The sequence below is a fragment of the Polyergus mexicanus genome, unplaced genomic scaffold (genome assembly GCF_030449975.1).
Source record: "Polyergus mexicanus isolate NDT 795.1 unplaced genomic scaffold, iyPolMexi1.0 SCAF_17, whole genome shotgun sequence".
Classification (NCBI taxonomy): domain Eukaryota; kingdom Metazoa; phylum Arthropoda; class Insecta; order Hymenoptera; family Formicidae; genus Polyergus; species Polyergus mexicanus.
In genome coordinates this window covers 946,945-968,951 of record NW_027223337.1, presented here as the reverse complement: position 1 = coordinate 968,951, position 22,007 = coordinate 946,945, and the positions used below count along the sequence as shown (strand labels likewise).

At 33.4% G+C, this 22,007-nt stretch overlaps 1 protein-coding gene across 7 annotated transcripts in view; it reads right to left on the bottom strand.

Annotated features, from left to right (window-relative positions):
• Positions 1-393: 393 nt before the first annotated feature.
• The window catches only part of Cip4 (formin-binding protein 1-like Cip4), a 33,125-nt gene continuing 11,511 nt past the window's right edge, over positions 394-22,007 (bottom strand). Inside the window, exons 2-11 of one of the 7 annotated variants that reach the window (XM_070309910.1) lie at positions 14,661-14,776; positions 11,718-11,768; positions 10,187-10,493; positions 9,735-9,881; positions 8,823-9,179; positions 6,665-6,697; positions 5,315-5,622; positions 4,886-5,077; positions 4,227-4,363; positions 394-3,866 (exon numbers count right to left, since the gene is read on the bottom strand). In XM_070309910.1, the coding sequence (XP_070166011.1) occupies positions 3,709-3,866; positions 4,227-4,363; positions 4,886-5,077; positions 5,315-5,622; positions 6,665-6,697; positions 8,823-9,179; positions 9,735-9,881; positions 10,187-10,493; positions 11,718-11,768; positions 14,661-14,776 (1,806 nt within the window). In that variant the 3' untranslated portion in view covers positions 394-3,708. Of the gene's footprint in view, positions 3,867-4,226; positions 4,364-4,885; positions 5,078-5,314; positions 5,623-6,664; positions 6,698-8,822; positions 9,180-9,734; positions 9,882-10,186; positions 10,494-11,717; positions 11,769-12,858; positions 13,352-14,660; positions 14,777-22,007 lie in introns of those variants that run through there. The other 6 variants (XM_070309912.1, XM_070309914.1, XM_070309911.1 and 3 more) reach the window with 6 other exon arrangements.

Sequence of the window (22,007 nt, the reverse complement as noted above, 5' to 3'; positions counted from 1 at the left end):
CCGATTGCATTAATCATTAATTAATGTTATATTTAATATTTAATTAAGATTCTTCTCTTTTACAAAGTTAAATTGATTTCATTATATGTATTATTAACATAGAGTATATTTTTAATTAAAAAATTTTACAAAACATATATTTCCCTCATTATAATTAAATGTACTAATCTAACTATACGTTACCGTTAATGTTTCAGTTTCAATTTTTCAAATACTAATTCGATTTATTACGATGACGAATGTTAACTAATATGGTACGGCAATCATCAAAACTTTGTTGAAATATACAAAAATATCGATGTATCTCGTACAAATAGGAATAAGAAAGGATTGTGGATGCAAAAGGCGCAAATATTAGGCGCAAATATTAGCCACAAATATCTCAAACAGATATATTGATTTAGTACCTGTATTTTTTCAATAGTAATAATAATAATGATAATAATAGTAATAATAATAAAAATAATAAAATATATATAATGAGTCGCAGAATTATCTATAATACTTGTTCGCGAATAGAAAAAAAATCACAAAATATACATAGAACGAACACGAAGTTAAACGTCGAGGCGTACATACGATCCGTTATTTTATCTTTATCTTTATCTTAATGTAATCGCCGAACAGTTCCCTTATTTTCACCGTTAACGAACCGGAAGCAGCAACCGCGATAAAGAACGGGGCAGAAATGCATGAGATGATTCAAGTAGACGATCGATCATATTTATATGTGTACTTGCATATATCTGGTTATAATGAAGCTACGCCTTCCCTCTCTCTGTGATGATCAAATATATATATATATAATATATACATGTACGTTCAAAATGCGCGAGAAAATACGGCTATACGATTCTCGGGATTTCGTAAAATTAGGACAAGTTCTTGCGATCGCACATTCTTTGCGACTCTCTTCTCGAGAATAACATCTCCAGGATAAATCTCAAGGTTCAGTTTTTTTTACAGACATTCTATTTCACTTCGGCAGTATCTGATATGGTAAAGAAATGACGTAATAACGATAGAACGACAAGTTGACGCGATATTACATCCTTCGATAATCCAAAATGTTATAGAAATGCGTTAATTTGTCGCTAATTTGTAGTTTTTGCAAACGACAATTTTTTTAAAATAATTTTTTAGAATTGTAACAAACACACATCAGCTGCAATATACCTGGAGTCTTCGATTTTTATCCGCAACAGAAACAAAGCCATCTCTCGTTCGCTTTAATGTGGATTCTAACACTCTCGTCTCGTTCTCTCGCGCTTCCATATATCCTTGGCGATATTTACATAAATCTATCACTAATTAAATTCACATTCAGGCAATTTTTTAAACGCGGTATATTATCGATCTTCTGGGACGACCCACTTTTCGCTAAATCAATGTTATACGTCTCAAACGTCTTTTTTCGTTGGTTCTCGATTATACGTGCTTTTAAATAAGTCAATCTTCCATTTATAGATGTTTGAATCCAAAAATTTATGAATTGACGAAACTTATCAAGAGGATTCTTTAAAAAAAATCCCAATTTCGTAAATTCTGGCATATTTTAGATATCTAAATTTAATCTTTTATTTCTTATAGATATCTCAAATTCTAGATTCTCAGTCATAAATTCACGTATCGTTGAAACGAAAATCTTTCAGAAATCCTGATTTCAAAATTAGAGATATATATGGAGATATTACGATTATATAAATCGTTTATTTCGTAGAATTTCATTTATTATATGAATGTTGACTTTTATTACTTTTACGATTCTTAAATTCCTCTGATGTCACAATTTCGAAAACTTCTTTCGTAATTCTCCTTACGCGAATTCTTGGAAATTTTGATTATGAATAGATTTCTCAGTTTTGCTTAGCTCGCACGGCTATGACGAAACTCGAGCAAAGATCAATCTCGTGTTCTTTCAGCGTGACAGTGAGTCGTGAAACAGTTGGTTGTCTCTTACGATGAAAAGAATGATAAAACATTTCTCTCGGTGCAACAACGGTTACAATAGTCACGATTAATTTACGAGTGACGAGTAGGCGAGACGCGCAATTATTATTACTAAGACGGTTACTTTCTTTAACGAGGTTGTTAAATGTTTCGCTCGTGTATAGCTACATGAAAAGGGAATATCACGTCTCGAAAAGTCGCGATCGTCCATTGACATTGAAGAGACCATCTTCACGAGAAGATTTGGCGATTTAATCTTCAAGAAGCAGCCAATTGACTGAAGCGATATCCGAAAACTATCATAAGTGTTTTCAGTTCAGATAGAGAAGTCGTCTTTTATAGTCTCTAACCAGAATATTGCACTATATATAATTTTCGTCACTCGGTCGATTCATTAACGATTTTAAATAAAATAATCTAATAATTAAATTGTTTTACTCTCTTATTCCCACTCGTGCATCTGCTCAAGAATTGAGCAGTCTCACAATTGTGTACAACTGAATTTATATATGATTGAACATAACGCTATCATACAGATAAATTCGACCCTTACCTGGATTCTGTTTCCTGCCGTAAATTGACTTTGGGGCCACCGCAAGCCCTTCGTACAAGACTATTATTTTAAAATTAAAAAAAAAAAAAAAAAAAAAAAAAAATTATTTACACAGTAAAACATAGTACACAGTCTGCGAGAGATACAGTATTTCTAAATAAAAACTTTCGAGATTAATAATAATAATTATTATTATATCGTTAATTAATAACTTTGACACGTCTGAACCGAACGTAAAGAGATACAGAGCCATCGCGGCCCTTCTCGCGCGCAAAGTTTCTTTCCGCGATAAATAATAATATAGGCGTATTCACGCGCGATATTTAAGCATTTGTAATTATTAATTAATAGTTAACAGCCATTAATATCAATTTAGAATTTCTAAATTCGGGAAAGGCTGAAGAGCCGCCGCGATCCCTCATATGAAGTCGCACAATTAGAACGAGAGTAACTTTAAATAATACATTCGCTATCAATAAATCTACTTATTCAACAAATAGTCGCTAGAATATAATAATTATTTAACAAACTATTATTATTAATAGCTTCGTACACACATGAGAAAGGGCCGCGGCATCCTAAATAAATCCGGATAAGGGCGAAATTTTTTCTTAAAGACCTATAAAGCCCGAGAATGAGCACGATTCTAACGTTACTGCGCTTAGATTGATTGATCACAAAGCGGGGCGTATTTGTTCGCATCATATAGTTTTTTCGTTCCTTCCCGATCGATCGGTCGATCGATCGAACGATCGAACAGGAATCCTCGAAAGAAAAACTATGTTGAAGGTAATTCATGCAACATTCGGTCGTGATTTTGCCAAGAACATTGGCACGTGATAATTCGTTTCGACGAATCTTGGGGTTCTATCAGATCGCAAATTCGCTGAAATATCTTTCTCGTCGACGTCATACTTGTTTGCAAACATCCACGATATTTGACTCCCACGGTTCAATTCCAAAATTTGCGAATCCTTGAATACATCTTTTTTTTTCAAATTTAAGAATCCTTCAATCTTTCCTTTTTATTCGTCTATCGATTAGGCCTGCGATCCGCTGTTGACGTTCTCTTATCCCGTGCCAATTTGACCAACACAGACCCTCGAGTCTTTCACGGCACTAACGCGTCGCGCGCGCCTTCGTTAATAATCTCCTTCGTAATAGTTTCGCGTTGCGTAATTCCTTTAACAACTTAGGAGAAGTGGCTAAGTGTTGTACAGGTGACACTCTATGTACGAGGTCGGCACGAAGCCTTCGATTGGCTGCGAAATGCGTCGCACTCTAGTCCATCCGTCTCCCTGGTCCAACTCGATCATATAAAGCTCTTCGCCATCGTACATCGGTATGGAACCCTCGCTAGTCGCTGTAAATGATAATTCGTTATCACTTAACAATTATGATAAAGATAAAAAATAACTATTTTTTTTCTCGGTCTCTTTGAAACTTTTAATCTTACATTCTTAAATCAATTTTTATATATACGGAGATTTAGATTTAGATTTATATGCATATATGTAGATAGTGTCTACTCTACTAAGAACAAAATTATCAGAAACAATTTTTTTTTTAAATTTCCCGTTTCTCAATCAAATTCTATGAGAATTTCCTAGGTACAAAACATGTTTTTTCAGCGAGTAGACAATCTGTTATATAGAATTATTATAGAAAAAGATAGATGATGTTAGGTTAATATTCAATCATAGATTTGGTTCATAGATCTCACCGTCGAAAGGATAAAGCGCTCGACATGTTCCCAGTGGCGGTTGAGCATCCACCTCGTCGTGGTAATATTCCTCGCAACCGCTGCCGGGTAGCGACGTTCTCGATTCGCCGAGACCAGATTCCGGGCTATTCGTGGAACTGTGCATCAGTACCGTAAAGCGAAAACCGTAGCTATTCGTCTAGTGTAAAGTGTCTAATCTACTCAAACTAATCATTTTCGCAGAATGGGAAAAGAAGGGGAAAAAAGAGAAAAAAACGCACTAGATCACGATGTCTGATTTGAACAAACGCGAGTGTGATAAAACTTCATTTGTCGCATTAATTATTTGATATAGGTAAGACGACGATAACTCACATTGTAACACCTTTGTTACCTCCGTTATTTATGTTCATTAAGTTCCGATAAGATGAAGCTTTTATGAAATCATAATAAAATATATAACGTATGTGTTGTACGTATGTGTGTGTATGTGTATGTACATAGCATAATAATAAATAATGATAAAATATCAGATATTTGTGATAAAATGATAGAAACAATGATAAAATACTAATTTATGAATTAAAAAATCTGCGAATTTTAAAAGTTCCGAGATTTTGATAATGTTTTGATAATTTTCTGTGCGTTATCCCATTTCGTATATTACCAAGATGACTTACCCATGAGTCGGTTGTGGTGTGCCCGGTGCGCTCTTCTTGTGAACTGGTTGATTTGCGTTCGCATTACAGACACTCGAATCAGAAGCGGATCTCGAAAGGCTTTCTTCGCCGCCCGAGTGTGAACCCCTTCGTGAACTCAACGGTCTCGTCGCCGAACCGTTAGTAGCAGTTTTTCGCGCTGCCTGGCTTGGGCTAAAAGCACAAAGCAAATGGCGAATTTTTGTTTATTTCTTCATCTCTTTGATGATTTTTGTGATAAAATATTGTACAATAATGCAAAAAGACATATTCTATATTAATTATACAAAAGAATTATGCATTTGAATATATTTAAGCGTAATAAAACGAGTCGCATATAGAGATAGTTAGATAAACAGCGAATCGATGCATAGTCGTATCCTTTCACGGTTTCAGAAAAGCTCCATTTACCTAGACAAACTGACGCCAGCGCGCATCGCTTCCTCGAGGTAACCTTGAAACTTTGCCAATTCAGCTCCGAGTTTGTCCAGTTTGTTGCTGGACTGGTTCAATTGTCCCTCTATGCTCATTGGATCTCCGAGGGCAGGATTCTGTTCATACACGCCCTTCATTTTCATCAGGCCGTCTCTCGCCGCCGTTTCCTGCTGGATCTTCGCCTGGATCTCGTCCAATCGTTGCTGCAGTCGCTTTTTCCGTTGATTCGGCGGAAGATCGCTGCAGTCCTCCTTCGCGCCGTCACCGTAGCCAGGCACATTATTCTGGAATTTCTTACAATAAATGTCGATTCCTCTGAAGAGTTATTTAACTAATATATATAACTTCCTGAGACCCGAGACTTTCTTCGCAGCCAAATTCTTTACAACATCATCAAATTAATTGTCAAAGTATCAAATTAATTAATACAATAATAGTACAATTAATAGTTTAGCGTAAATTTTCTTGAAAAAATAAATGATTCAAACGAAGACATGATTCTAAAATTAATTTCAATAATTTACTTAATTTTAACTTATGTATTAAATTACACAACATATATAATGACAACTGTAACACACGCTTTGTAAAATTATATTTAATTATAATGTGAGTATATGTATATATATATATATATATACATTGTATGATCTGGGTCTCAAGAAGGTAATAGAAGAAAAGATAAGAAAGCTTGGGAACACATTTTGTTGCAGGAGCAACGCGTTTCGTTAAAGATCTGCGATCTTGTTAGTGAAAGCTAGCGTATATAAATTTATACGATTCATGAACAACTTCAATATTTCATATCGTTCGTTGTTTTAAGCGCAATAATGGAGAAGATGAATAAAATGTATTCTCTGCTATAACAAAAAAAAAAAATAATAACGTTTAAAAGCTAACCCTTTTGGTGCTAGATTTAGAATAATTAGTAAATAATTAAAATCTAATATAATTGTAACTTTAGAATTCTCTCCAGAGAATTTCACGGATTTATAAATTCTTGATTTTTCTTGAAAATTAAATTCTATAGTTCCTAAGTTTCACAAAATTCTCGAAACTCTCCGAACATTATTTAAATTAATTATTATTTGTTTAGATTTGGCAGCTGTAAAGATTTTCTCAATTTAATTTTCTACAAAATATAATTAAATTGACAATTAATACAATTCTACTCTTATAAAAAAGCAATCATACCTATGTCATCTATTTTACTACTGTATATAAAGGATAAAGAAGACGAGCAAGTTGAGCACTTGTAAGCGTTCAGCAAAGCACCAAAAGGATTATTCGGAAAGTGACTTGGCCATTGAGTAAAGAAGGACAGACCTTTAAAGCTATGCACACCTCGATCAACTTCTGCTGTTCGCATGAAACAAATCCCAAAAGCGTATCATTCAGCGAATGAGTCAGGACGCACTTTCAGCAGTAGCAGGAGCGTGAGCTCAGAGAACGTCATTTCGGAAACGTTAAACATAAACAGTATAAGATATTTTACTTACGTCACAATATATAAAAAGAGCTGGAGAGACGCATTTATTATCATCTCGCATTTAACAAATCTAATTGTAAGTTTCTGAAGCTGCAGATATATATTTAATAATTTTAATATTATATTAATAATTTGATTTTAATACAATATTAATTAAAAATTATTCTCTCTCACTCTTTCTCAAATTAAGATTTAATTTAAATACGTTACAAATTATTCTGTTGATCCATAAATCTCACAGTTTTACAGTTTCTTAAAATCATGAATTCTCAAAAAATTTTAGAAATTATTTTCATATTAAATTTTAGCTTAAATTTTTATTTTATATAAAATATAATTTAATTTAGTTAGACAATAAAATTTTATTAATCCTATAATATTTTGTATAAGTATTATAGTTAATTACAATCTTATACTGATTAGAATTAATGCAACTGCTGAGTTCACGCTCTTTTAACAAGACATTTTAACGTCGCATGTAATTTATCTTCAAGAGAGAGAGGCAGGTAAGTGTAATCGATATTATATACATAATTACGAGCGAACAAGCGATCTACGGAGTACTTACTAAACGTGATAATATCCCAATTCATAGCCCGTGATGATTGGAAACAAGAAGACCACGGGCAGATTGAACCATCCACCAAATTAATAGAAAGTATACAAGAAAAATAAATTACGCGTTTTTCGTTATGAGAAATTGTAGTCGGAAAGTATCGAATGTACGAAAATAGGAAAGAAAAAAAGAAATGATACAATTGAATTCAATTCATCGCGATTTTCTAATACATTGGAATTTATTAAAAATCTTAAAAACTATTACTTTTGGTTATATTTATATATCTATAAATTTAAGCAAATTCGAAAAAATATTTCGATTCTCAGAATATAGAAATTTAAAATTAAGACAACTATAAATATTTATAATAAATCATATAATAAATATATTATTATTATTATTTTTTTTTTTTTTATATTACTAGGAAGTGAGTACAAGGCATTTCCTCATCTTGATTGAGCCTCAACTATAATTTTCAAAATTGTCTCATCAGCAAGCTTATATTATTAGATATGAGTTTGTTTCAATATAGAAGTGTTTTCGACGAAGAGAATTCTATTATATCGCAAAGCGCATAGAAAGTATACAGAGGCGAAACCGCTTTAAACAGTAATTTAAAAATTGTTTCGAGTAATCATAAATCATAAATAACGGTGCGCAAAACGTATCTGAAAAGTCGCTCGTAAATAACGTTACTATAGCCGATCAGAAGAATGCGGAATCTACTAATATACATGCGCAATAGAAATTTGAGAATGCGTAAAATAAATTGCAGGCCTGTCGGCGAATAAAGAAGTGCACAAGTATATATACATAAATAAATAGATGAAATCAAACAATACAAAAATACGACGGACTTGAAAGAACTTTCGTGCATGTTATAAAAAATATTCTGCAATATTCCCTGTTTATCCTTTCCTTCTCGCGTGAATGCAATGAATAGGTAGATTATATTAGCTCTTCTTTGGAGTCGTACAAATTCTAGACCTCCAGAATTGTAAAAATAATCGTAAATTATTTCTTATGATACTAGAAAAAATCACTAGATTTTATGTAATCTATGGGGGAAAAAAAATGTAGAATCACCCAGGCTCCACGACTTCAGAACTAAAAAATAATACGTGCATAGGGTGTTCGAAAATACTTATCTTAATAGAGATTTATAATTCAAATGATTAATAATCGTGCGCATGTTGTCGCAAGAGTCCAATTTACCTTGCATTTAAAATAAAAAGATTAGATGGATCGTTAAGAAAGAGTTGGCGAGATACATTATCGCTGATCATTGATTATCTTTCAGAAATCTCAATAAATTTAAAGACGTTCCAGCCTGTCTCACTATATTCTTTCTATTTTTTTAGGACATCCTATGTCATGAGAACGCTGCACCAATAGCACCGGAGAGCTCGCAATGCAGAACATGGAGGGATAGCTACCTTATTACTGCTGAAGATCCCAAAGAGACCAACTCTTTTCTTGATCTTGCCGCCGGAGACGGTGCCCTTGACCGTAAGATGATTGTGAATCGGCTGCATGACCGGCTGGGCCAATTGGCTGTTGCTATCGTAATTCTTAGCGACCGATAGATCCTCGAAGGGGAAATCCCCGGGCGGCTGAAAGCCGCTCTTGTAGCGTTCAATCACCAGCATCGTGTCCTCTTTCTCGTTGATCTCATTCGCCGCCTTCTCGATACCGTCCAGGCACTGAGCGATTATTGGCGCTACCGCCCGCTCGATTTCCACTGACTTCATCATGTAGTTCCGCATATTTTTTATCCTCTTCTCGTCCAACTCCTACGGCAAAAATACGATCTATATAGGGTGAGAATCAATTGCGAGAAATCCGAAGATCAATAAAGACAAATGGAACATTGAGCTGAGTGGCGGAACAATGCGATAATTTTCCCTTAATAAAAAATGAATTATATCAATTTATTAAATAAATGTAATAATAAATTTGTCACTAAATCACATCCAAAAATTAAGAATATCTTAAAATAAAAATCTATATAAATTTAATTGAGAAAGTTGAAGCCTCGTGTGATTGGTTAATACTCTAGAAAAAACGAAAACAAAAAATCAAAACAATTTTAAATAATTCATAATTTAAAAAAAGTTAGTCCTATAATTGAAAAATCTATCATTTTCAAGCTTGTCAAATATATAATTACTTTTTCGAACCTTCCTCTGTCTATAATAAACAGTGTTTTTGAAATATTCCTTATACAACAATGAAGAACATTTTTTAAATAATTAATATTGTATAAAATACGGATTGTATAAATTACGGAAAGTATAATAAAGCAAAAAACGCAGACGCAATTGCGTACAGTTATGACAAAACAATACCTGAAGATGCTGAAACACTTCCGGCATCGCCGTGTGGTAGTGTAACGTCTGCATGTCATTCGTTTTTTGCAGCTGATTCGCGTACTCCGTTTTCGCCTCCTCGCTCTGCTGGGTCTTCATAGTCATATTCATCCTCTGTTTCTCGACCTAATCATTGCAAAAGAATCGATTATTATCGAACGTATAAAAAATCTTCATCAATTATATAAAATGAAAAAAATTTTTATATATAATTATATACTATATTTAATATAATTTTATTATAACACGTTTCAACCTATCGTTGGAAGAACGGCACAAAATTTCATATATATTTTCTCGCTATCAAAATTATTATTAAACTTTTCATTTCTATCACCGAAGCTGGAATTTCTCTAAAAGTAAAATCTACTTTATGAGGAAAAGCTATGAAGAAGAAGCTTATCGCGTAACGACAGAAACTTATCACTCACTTCTGCTCTTGAGAGATTGAGATCCGCGTCTGCTCGCTGATAATTTTCCACAGCGCGCTCCGCCTCGCGGAACGCCTTCTCGTAGGCCTTCCTGGCACGCTCCAGATTCCCGATTTGACCGGCCAGGGTGGCCATCAGCCGCGCGCCCTCCTGCAGGTGTTTCTTACGGTCTTCCTTGAAGTCCTTCACTAAAATGTTGAGCTCCCGTAGAACGTTACCCTGAAGGTTCTCCGCGATCACCTCCCGCTGACCGGCTTGGTCGTTCACCTCGTTTAGCTCCATCTTGAACGCCCGGCAAGGACTGTACCTGAGGAAACGCAAGTTCCGTTCTCCTTCTCGTCTCTTTCCTGCTTTCGTAAATCTCTCTACATTTTTTATTCTAATTTTTGTTGAATTAGTTACTTATTTTCTTGACTTTGTCTTACATTTTGTTTATTAAATAATTTGCTTTCTACCACTTTTCAATCACTAGATTTTCCATGATCGCTTAACATGCCAAGATATGTTCATTTAGCTATCTTACACGATTTGCATTTCATGTATATGTAAACGACTGTCTTAATTATAGATAAACTGAATAGATAACATTGGCCAATTTAACATAATAGCGTTTCTTCGTTAACTGAATATAATCGTTACGTACGGAAGAAAAATAATTCCCGATCGAAATCGCCAACGCGCAGATTTGATTTCGCAGAAAGCCGAGGAGTTTAAATCTTTACCCACACGCTGATTAGTGTACTTGAATGAAAGAGATCTCTCTTGCAAAATTATTGAATTTATAAAATATTTCACACACACCCACGCCGCGAGATAATCAAGCTGCTTCTTTATCAGGGTCCGTTGCAGGATGCATTGCCAGAGAAGAAAAAAATTTTTACGCAACAAAAAAATTTCGTTGCGATGTACAAAATTCGTTTTACTTTAATCTCTCGATTTTGCTTCAATTCATCTCTTATTTTAACCTTGACTTAACCACGCTCTTTATGCGCGCTTAATTATTCGCACGGTGCGCCGAGTCAGAAAATTAATCACCGTCCCGGAATACTTTGTTTTAATAAATTTTTATTTGCATTTTGTTTGGAAATGTGGCAAACCCAGAAGCTTAACGTTGCATATACAAGAAATATATTAATATACCGTAAGAGGCGTGATTTAAAAAAAAAAAAAAAAATCTAAATCACTCCATATACACTGATTTATGCCGATGCGTGTTTTGAAGGAGTCAATTACCTTAGCAAATTACATTTTTATATATCATAACATAGTATCTATTTCCTCCTATCACCTACAAAGTTCTCGACGATCTCAGATAGATTCATTGAGTCCTGAGCATGTATACAAAATATCAAAGAGCAATAAATATGTATTCAAATCGCCCACGGCTGATGGATAAATTACATCGGATGATCTGAATATATGTTTGTTACTCTTTGATGTTTTGTATACATATACGGACTCAATAAATCTATTCGAGATCACTGGTAACACGAGAAGAGAGAAAAGAGAGAGTATGCAGTTTCATACTTACTGATAATCCTCCTCCTCTTTTTTCTTCGGTTGATAGCTCTTCACGAGACGTCTGCGAAAAAAAAAAACAAAAAAAAACAAAGATGAGAAACGAGATTATTGTTGCTCTTCTCACGGAGATGGAATGATATCGCGGATTATTGCCGGGAAACCTTATACAATTGGCAGGAATTATTAAATAACTCGGAAATGAATCGACCGGAAGCGATTTCTATACTACTGTGTGTGTTTCTCGTTTATAACTTCTTTTTATTCAGAGTAAATATTTTCTTAAAGAAGATATTGAGCCACCGATAATTTTTTAATGCGATCTAACAATTTACTCTTTTCGCGTCTACAGATAAATAAATAATAATAGCTATATTATTATATTTTAATCTCACATGTAATCGTACATCTTATCTACAAGTTTTATATATTGGGGGAAAAAAAAAAAAAATGTTTTTTATTGTACGAATCTAAGTGCATATGAAACGATAAATACACAAATATTCATAATTAATAAATCAGTATTTCTAGAATTATACATTTATGATAAGAATATTTTGTAAAGCGTATTGCGAGTTTTTTAATTAGATCGCAAAAATAACAACATAATTACAACGAAATATAATAATACGCTCTCGAAGAAACTGTCAATTCTACAATTTTCACACGCTTGATTCCTTTTATGTGGAAAGCTATATTCTCGTATGCGTATTCGGGAATTTACATGAAACATAGAGATCGTTCCGACCCATCCAAGCGCATCGACGATTTAAATCACGAATTGTGAGCGCGTCGCAATAATTGAAGAAATATCGGATCGCGAAAGAGAGAGGGATTATTTTCGATCACGGCGCGAATTAAACGGATCCGGGTGGGGAGGGGGGGAGGGGAGGCGTGCCGTTTTAATTTTTACGATACGTCACGTCGAACTATAAATACGCTATCGAGATGAATCTCGTACGGCCTTGATACGACGAAGCTACGCGAAGAGGATTTCAATGGAAGAAAACGAAGAATAAGAAAATACGAGTGATTTAATTCCTCGCGGATAAAATTGTTTAGAATAATTCATTATAAACTTCTTATTAATTTAGAGACCTATTCGGATAAACTTTTCCGGCTATTGTCTAAATATTCGTGTCGTTTTTACAAACTTCATTCAGATATCCAGATAATGTTCCAAGTACGTCGTCGTCCAAGTATGCCAAGATAAAGATCCGGATGTCGTTCGATGAACTTCTCAAGAATTATTCATGCGTGTAATATTTTTTCAAGTATTTCACGAGTACCTGGTGTTGCGGACATTACGTTACACAGGGTAATCTTCCAATTATTTGACGACCGAGTAATTTTTCGAGTATGATGCGAAATCGAAGATAACTTTCCCAGAACCGTCCTATAATAATACGTGTGTGTGTGTGTGTTGATCACGCAATTTTATACAAAAGTAAATCGAGGGATGAGTTAAGATGTTAAAATGGCGATGCATTAAGATTAGAGACGAGCACGAGATGATTCATGTATAGCAGCGATCATCCCGTTTTCATTAACGTCCTTAGTATTTTAAGAATCAACTCGATTCTCAAGAATAATCGTACATATCTTCTCATCAAATATGCAAATTTATAATTGAGCATTTATACGACCTATAATTAATATAACTATTCTAATATTATGTAACAATAATAATTATATTCTAATATCGTTATTATTTTCCTTAAAAAAAAAAAAAAAAAAGAAAACTTTCCTTAAAAGTAGGCTCATATCTCAAGTAACGTAATGAAAAGTTTTTAGATTTCAATTACATAGACAATGCACAATTAGTATAAATTGCGTTTAAAAAAAAAAAAAAAAAAAAAAAAAAAAACGCCTCGACAAATTTATGCGACTTTGTCCCAATTGTACCCTTTCTGTGAATTATTTATCACAAAGTGTGGAATTATTAATGACTTAATATTGTATACAGAAACATTTCATTTCGCCCGATGTATATCTGACAATCAATACTGAGGAATCCGCGACGAAATAATTAAGCGCAATGCGAAATGGAGTAATTAAAAGTCCGGAATGAATGGATTTCGAGACACCCGATAAACAAAAGTGCGCCACACAGTGGACGGCATTCACGGAGCGGACAAGGGACCTCTTTAATACAGTATTACTAGCTATATATCTCGCCTCGTCCCTGAACCCACGGGGTGCGTGAGACACGCTCGTTATACAGGATGTCCCATTGAAATCGCTCGCCTCGGATGTCTCACCCTTTGTCGGGGTACCTCGGAAAAAGAAGCAGTACGCACGAGCACGAACGCGTCCCATCTATACGACAGGGTATAACGAGGTGCAAGGTGCACGAAAGCATCGAATAATAAAATCCTACGCGCACCTGCTGTCACAGTTATATCTCTTCGTTTCAAATCATTTTCAAAATAAGATGTATATTTATTTCTCTCCTATTTTCTTTTTTAAATTTCTTTTTTCACTTTTTTTTTAAAGAATATAAAATATATATATATATATATATAAGTTTCGTATATTAGCACTAAAATAGTTAAATAACAATCAGTATATTATGTGCATTACGAGTTAGCTTCTCCAAGATAATGAAAAGGATCTATCTATTATTTGTAGTAAAGAAAGGCCGCGAACATAAAATTCGAATAAATTTAAGATTTCTTTTATTTTTCGCAGTTTTTCATCGACCATTTTCATGCAGAATATTCTAAATTTATCTGTGATAAAAAAAAAATCGAAATTATAGATTATTGAAAGAAATGTTTATGTATTGAGGCTGTATAATAATTCTTAAGCATAAAATATCTTTAACAATGACAGATAAAGTATGCACTCACATTTGCACAGTATATTCGTTGTTTTACAAGTATTTATTATATCTTCTAATTTTTCATATCCCTTAATTATTCCGTATTCTTAAATAAAGTGTTGCATTTCTCACCTGAGCTTCGCTGCATATTCGAACTCAATTGCGCAACGATCGCGTATGAAATGGCCATACCTCTCGAGAAACTCTATCCCTTTTTGCGTGTGTAGGGACAGATTCTCGAATTGGTCCTGAAAACACAGAGGAAACAATAAAAATCAATTTTTAAAATTACTCTCTCTCTCTCTCTCTCTCTCTCTCTCTCTCTCTATAATGCTAAAAATATTTTATTTATAAAAATATTTAAAATGGAATATATACACATATCTACAATGTTTTAAATGTATTTGAATATTTTAAATACATATCCAAACATAAAATAATTTATACGAATTATAAAAACTGGATATATATCAAAAAAAAAATTTAAGAAACTTAAAACAAAATTTTAGTTTAGAGAAATTACAATTAAATAAATTATAAAATGTATATTAATAATTTTAAATAGATTTGACAGATTTAATCTTCATGTATCATTATATTTATTTCTTATAAATAAAATACAGTAGTAACGAGAGAGAGAGAATACAGAACAAAATGAAGACATAGATTAACTTATTTAGATAAATAAGAAAGTTTGAATAAACTTATTTTCAAGGACGGAATTATATTATATACTTTTTAAAATATGTATCTAAAATATCGATTTCGCGCCTGGCAAGGGAGCGAGAATTTTTCTCCGTCAAACGAACAATTCGACCGTGTCTATCGCGGTCGACGACTGAGAAAAACCTCTTGGCACACATACGCCCCTCGTTTCCTCTCCACCACCGTCTCCCCTTCGTCACCATCACCATCACGGGACAATGAAGAATTTCGCAAGTAACGCGCGCGGAAAGATTTCTGAACGCCGTTTAGCGGCTCGGCACGAAAAGTGAAACTGGACAACTATCATTTAGTTATCCTAGACAAAAGTATCGTACAAACGAAGTTAATACGCGTATTGACAACTTCGACGATGTATCATACAATTGAGATTGCGTATCACTTAATGCCTTACATATATTTTAACAATTTATTATCTTTATTCTTGCAAACTAAATCTCTATCGCAATTTCTCGATTACTAATTTCTCGCCTTACCATATTTTCTCATATTAAGATGATCGGCAAATTTTAACAATAATCGTCAAATATATATAAGTCAATATTTGTTCATATAAGAGGGTATCTATTCAAATCTTAAAATAAATTTAAAAAAAAAAAAAAAAATGCCTCTATTTTCTAGGTACTTTTATTCAAAATTCCAGGTGAAAAGAATATTTTGAAGATTTTTAGTGCAACTTTCTAAAATAAGATTCCTTTCTATTGTTTTTTATTTACACAAAGAGAAAACACACAGAACTTCTTAAGTTTCAAATGTTAGATTTGCAAATGTACTGAAAGAACTGAGAATAGCTTTCGTAAGATAAAACTTTTCACTTATGCGTAATACATACATTTTCATTTCTTTTTATCACTAAAAATTACAATAACAAATATGTGGTGCATATTCAATATTTTCTTAAAACATTAAATATATAAACGGAGATAGATATACACGATTTATAATGTATTTTAAATATACATAATTCACTATTTTTGTTTTATCGGTAAATTGCCGATTGTTTACGATATAAGAGCAAAATTGTCAGTTTTTTTTTAATTCCGGAGTCCCAATAAAATTCCATGAGAATTCCCTGATTTCTTTCCAGACACAAAATAAATCCATAAGAATTTCAGGTTTCCCATATTTTTCCAAGGAATAGACAATCTGCTGCTACCAATTTCCCGCTTTTCATATTTTTTTCATATTGAGATAATAATGGGAAAACTTTATATTAATAATAATCGAATATAATAAATCAATAGTCTTTTTATATAAATTGTTAAATGCTCGAGTGCCGTCCCTATTATTTGGAAAATTCAATAAGTTGGAAAAATTAATGGGACGTGTTTAAAAACGGCGTTCAAGTCTCTCTACTTAAGGAGGAATGCGAGCTTTATCGTTCAAGGACGCTCGTATCTTTCGACATTTATGCCACGGCACTGGTTTAAGGACAAATCGGCTTTACAACGAAGGGGAGAGAGACGAAAGATCCTTGGTCCATACGGCTGGCATTCGAAACGCATTACTTTCATTTCCAATGAGCGACCATTCAAGGGCCACGTGGCTTCTTACGGTTATACATGATCCACGCGTGCGTCCTTCTTCATCTTCTTTCGTGATGTCTCACCTTGCTATCTTTCTAGCACAAAAAAAAAAAAAAAAAAAACCACCCAAGATCTCGACCGGAATACCTGAGTCACGTGTACGCGATTTGCGATTCGAACAGCCGCCAAACGACGCGAAATGAAAGAAGGAAGTCGTATCGAAGATTTTTTCCCTCCACTCGACCGTGAATAAACTAATAAAAATGATAAATAAAATTGAGACTCTCTCTCTACAAATGAGATAATAAAATCATCGATCTATACCGGAATAGAATTTTCTATCCTGCTTGTATGCTTAAGAAAGATTAGTTCGCTCGATTAAATTTGACAGAAATTTTGATTTCTCAATTTAAATTTAAGAATCCTAAGTGGTCGTATTTTCTGATCACTGTTCTCGATTTTATGGATTCTGTAGTCCTTGAATCAATAAAGGTGTTCGTTTAGCTTTGTCTTCTAAGCTTGGATAAAATCTAGATTCCACAGATTCGCAATCCCTTGTTCAGCTTCTTCTTATTCCTATTTCGCGCAACAATCTTATTCCCCGTCCGTTCGACATTTATACGGTGAAATTAGAATCACACTCGCGGACCGCACGACGTGGTCACTCGTGCGTCTCTACGTCTCGGATCGGAACAACTTTCTCATTGTGATAACTGTATATCTCGGCTCGTGGCTCGGCGAGTAATTTGCAATGAAATAACGGAGAACTGGTAGCGCAGGTGAGAGAGAGATAGTCGGCGAACCGCGGCTTTCGAACGCAACACGTGTGCGAACGGGCGACAACGGGCAATCACCGATCGATTTGCTCTTTCGACGTCGGATACACCCGGTATCTCGGCACGGATTATTAAATTACGTTTTTCCTTCGGATTTTTTTCTCTTTCGCGAACAAACACACCGATAATACCGTTGATGACGAATATCGTTGCAGAACATATCGCATATTTGTAGCAAACTAGAAACCATTCAATGAATTTCTATACAACGTGAGTCGTAGAATACTGAAATATCCTTTTATCTGTAGATACGAAAAATATGTGAAACACGATCGCACAATGTAAGCTAAATCATATAAATTAATATATAAAATGATTTAAAAAAAAATTTTTTTTATTATATTGTAATTTTTTATAAATTTTAAATTATTTCAAAAAATTATATAATCATACACGATTGATAATTTATTTTATAATTAGTGTTAGCTATGAAAAGGAGAAGTATATGTGTAAATTCCCATTTAAAAAAAAAACCTTAATAAATTTAATTAAATACAGAAAAAAAATTTCTGAGGAAATTATATTCATCATGTTTGCCCATTGGAACCATTTAAATTGCTCTCTCTCTCTCTCTCCCTCTCTCTTTCCACAAATCTTTTTTATATCCAAGGAAGAATATTAAAGTGTTTTATTTTGGTATGTATAATTTATTCTTTGTATTCCTTTAAATTCGAGAAATATTTAATGTTTAAAAATAATATATATATATATATATATATATATATATATATATACATTTGTAAGCATATTTAAATATTCCCCCCAAAAATGATAATAATTATAATATATTTTTATATATATTATATATAATCCAATCATTTATCTCTTATAAAACATAATTCAATTGATTCTTCAAATATTTGTGCATGAATAAACGAAGCGATCACTTTCGCATTGAAATCCGAAGCCATTGACATTATAACAATTTCAACCCCTGACATAAAAATAATTGCGTTTGGATAGCATCGAACGCATATACCCCCATGATGTATGCACGATGACGACGACGGTCATTATTCACCGGATGACGGCGACGTCATCGTCCAGGTAGAGTCGATTGCACCGAACGATTCGATGTAGAAGCAAATTAAATTATACTCCATTATGCCGAATCGATCTTCGCGCGGGGCGTTAGCCTCGTGAATCCGAACCTCTGTCGACCGACCCCTATGTTTCGTCCGTGCCCCAGGTCGATACACGGGGAAACGCACCGTCGAGGGCTATGACTCATCCGCGATGCGACCTTCTCCAAAAAAAGTGCGTTGGCAAAAGAACGACTAGGATCGAACAATTCAATTTCGTGGAATCAAGTTATGGAAACGTGGATAAAAAAAATTCAACAAAATAGACATTCAAGAGAGAGAGAGAGATTATTATATTATAATATTACTCTGTTCGGTTTTCTTCGATTTTTTTTTTTTTTACCAATACGTTGCAACACACGTAATTATGTAACAATCGAAGTATCGTAAAATTTGAAGAAATAATAATTTAAAAAAAAAATAAGAGAAATTCGAGAAGAAAATTCCACATAAAAAAATATCAAAACTTTATTTATACTGTATTATAAAAATTCGAAAAGTACGCTCAAGTAATTTTGTCTCTTTCTTTCTTTCTTGCAAAAATTCGAAATCATAGAAATATAGGAATATAGAAATATATGAACTTGATAATCTCAAGCGCACTTGAAAAAATTCACTCTCTTCGAAAAGTGGTACCATCATTTTTCGATTCTTCTCTTTTTTCCTAAGATTCTGGCACGGTCGCGTTTCTGACAGTAATAGATTGGGGGAGGGAGAAGGAAAGATTTATGGAGACGATCGATAAGAACAGCGTGCTCTGGAGCCAGAGCGAGTAAAAGGCTACATCGTAAGAAATAGTTTGAAAACTATATAAGAATCACACGAAACAAACTATGGGCTCGAACAAGTGTGTATTATGAGTCACGGAATAGCATTATTGGGGGTAGCTCTCACACCCTCCATTCTATTGATCTTACATTTCTATATACTGTACGCAGCTCGAAAGGGACAGACGAGAAAATAAAGGGTGAGCGAGATAATTAATTAAAAGATAAAATATTGAAAAGAAAATTGAAAAAAATAAAGAGAAGACTAAAATATAATGAAAAGACTAGAACATAAGACTGAAATATAAGAAAAATATTGTAGTAATAAAGATGACGTGCGAAAGAAATGCGAATGTTCTGAGAATATTGAAAAGTAAGTAATTAACATTCTTCAATTAAAAATTTCAATTTTTAATTTATTCAATTATCTATTTTTTAATATCAAAATTTAAATTTTTATACTTAAAATTAATTATTTTATAAGTGCAACAATTCACCGAAAAATTACTGGAAAATTTTTCTACGTCAATCTAGTATTTGATTTTAAATAGAAAATTCTCGGCACAATTTCTTTTTGCTTTCTATCACCATTTTCATCTTTATAAGTCATCAAACAAAATAGATGTCAAACTATTTGACTTTTGAAAGTTACATAAAAAAATTCGATAGTTATATGAAGCTTTAATTAATATCTTCATTATTTCAATAAAATGTTGCTAAATATGCGTTGCATTATTAAAAAATTTAGCGAACGTTACGACCTCTGATCGTTTGATTTTATAGTATAAAAAGTTTAGATCGTAAAATCGATTTCAAATAATTGTAAATTAACCGTAAGAGAGCAACATATAAAATATCTTCGTTTTATTAAAAAATTCTCTGTATAAAGGAGTTTAGATTTTCATGAATTTTTTTATTCACGCATTTTATTTAATGTTCTTTTCAAGCTCTATGAAATATTGATATTACGTTTCTCTTGCTACTAAATTAAATCGGTAATTCTTCGATATAGGGGCGATCCCACGAAATTTTTTGAAACTCATATATTTTATATATTTTCAGACATAGAAAACGAATTTGTTGAAAAAAAATTGTCGCACTCATTCCTCTTTCTTTATTGATAAAATAGGACGATGTGAAAAGAATATATCCCTCATTTGTTAATGTGTTTGAGTGTTTATTTTAAATATTGTTTTGTGGAAGTGAAAAGTAAACATTTTTTTTTCAACGGATTCATTTTCCACGCCTCAAAATACATAAAATATGTATCGAGATATAAAAAATTTGAGTTTGCCCCTGTATTAAAGATTTACCATTAAATCATATAGAAAAAATCTCGTCAAGATTTATTCGAATAAATAAATAAGCGAATTTCGAAAGAACCAAAAATATATGTCGTCAATTCACACACACACTTTTTTTTTTTTTTTTTTTTTTAATTGCAATCGTGCGTGCAATAATTAAAAGGAAAGAGCGAGGAGTACAAAATTCAGAAACGTCATATTCCGATCAGGCCAGCCATTATTGCGCTTTTGTGCATTGTGAATCTCGCGGAATGCATTTACGGGCTTCGTGTCGTAAATAAGGACAATGCGTCTAGTGTATGCGATAGAATGCGCAATGCAATAGGTATAATCGCAGATTGATTATGCACTCACTCCGAGTCTTTGGCACGTGACGAGATTATTATTAGGTACGTTATTAGGTAAATGAAGCGGGTAATCGGAGCTCCATCCGCTTTGACAGAATCCAATCAATTCGGACATCATCGAACGCAAGATCGAGCTTTTCAAAATATTTTTAGATCGATCAAAACACATTAACGTAACCGCAGAACGAAACATAATTTATTTACAGAGTCGCGACCGCATATGAAGCTTTTATGAAATTGTCGATTGGTTTTCTTGGAAAAATATTATCTGGATAATGATTTCCCTCTCGTTTCCTACGAATCTATAATGTCAGATACTCTACGGGTATCTCTCGCCTCTCACCGTAGGAGACGACGTTTACCCATTGCTCCGTTAGCATACGGGCCAAGGCGATACGATAGTCCTTCCTGACCTGTGACAACATTCCTGGGAATTTGCGGGCATTCTCGACGTCCCGTCTAACAATATCATTTTCTTCTTTCGGCAGCGAGTTTCTTCGCTAATATTTGCCACGTCGATATTACATATAAATCGACGCGACGAATATATAATCGTTGGAATGGAAAGGGGGTGACGACAATTGATTGACTTTTTTTTTCTTTACCTTAAAAATAATATAATATAAATATATCCTAGAAATTACGTCCTAATTTTAACTAGAGTTTCCCAACGCCATTAATAAATATTGCCGAACGCGACTGTCTTATCTAAAAATTATCAGTATTTTCCTGCCCCATTAAATTGTAAAATAAAAAAAAAAAATACCGTCGTGAAACGCCTGTGGTCATTTGTCTTGCTAAATCATTCTCGCTTTATTATTGTCACTTTGCGCGACACTGTGCATAATTATACGGACTCGGGACTCTTATCTAGAGAATATTCAAAGGTCGAAG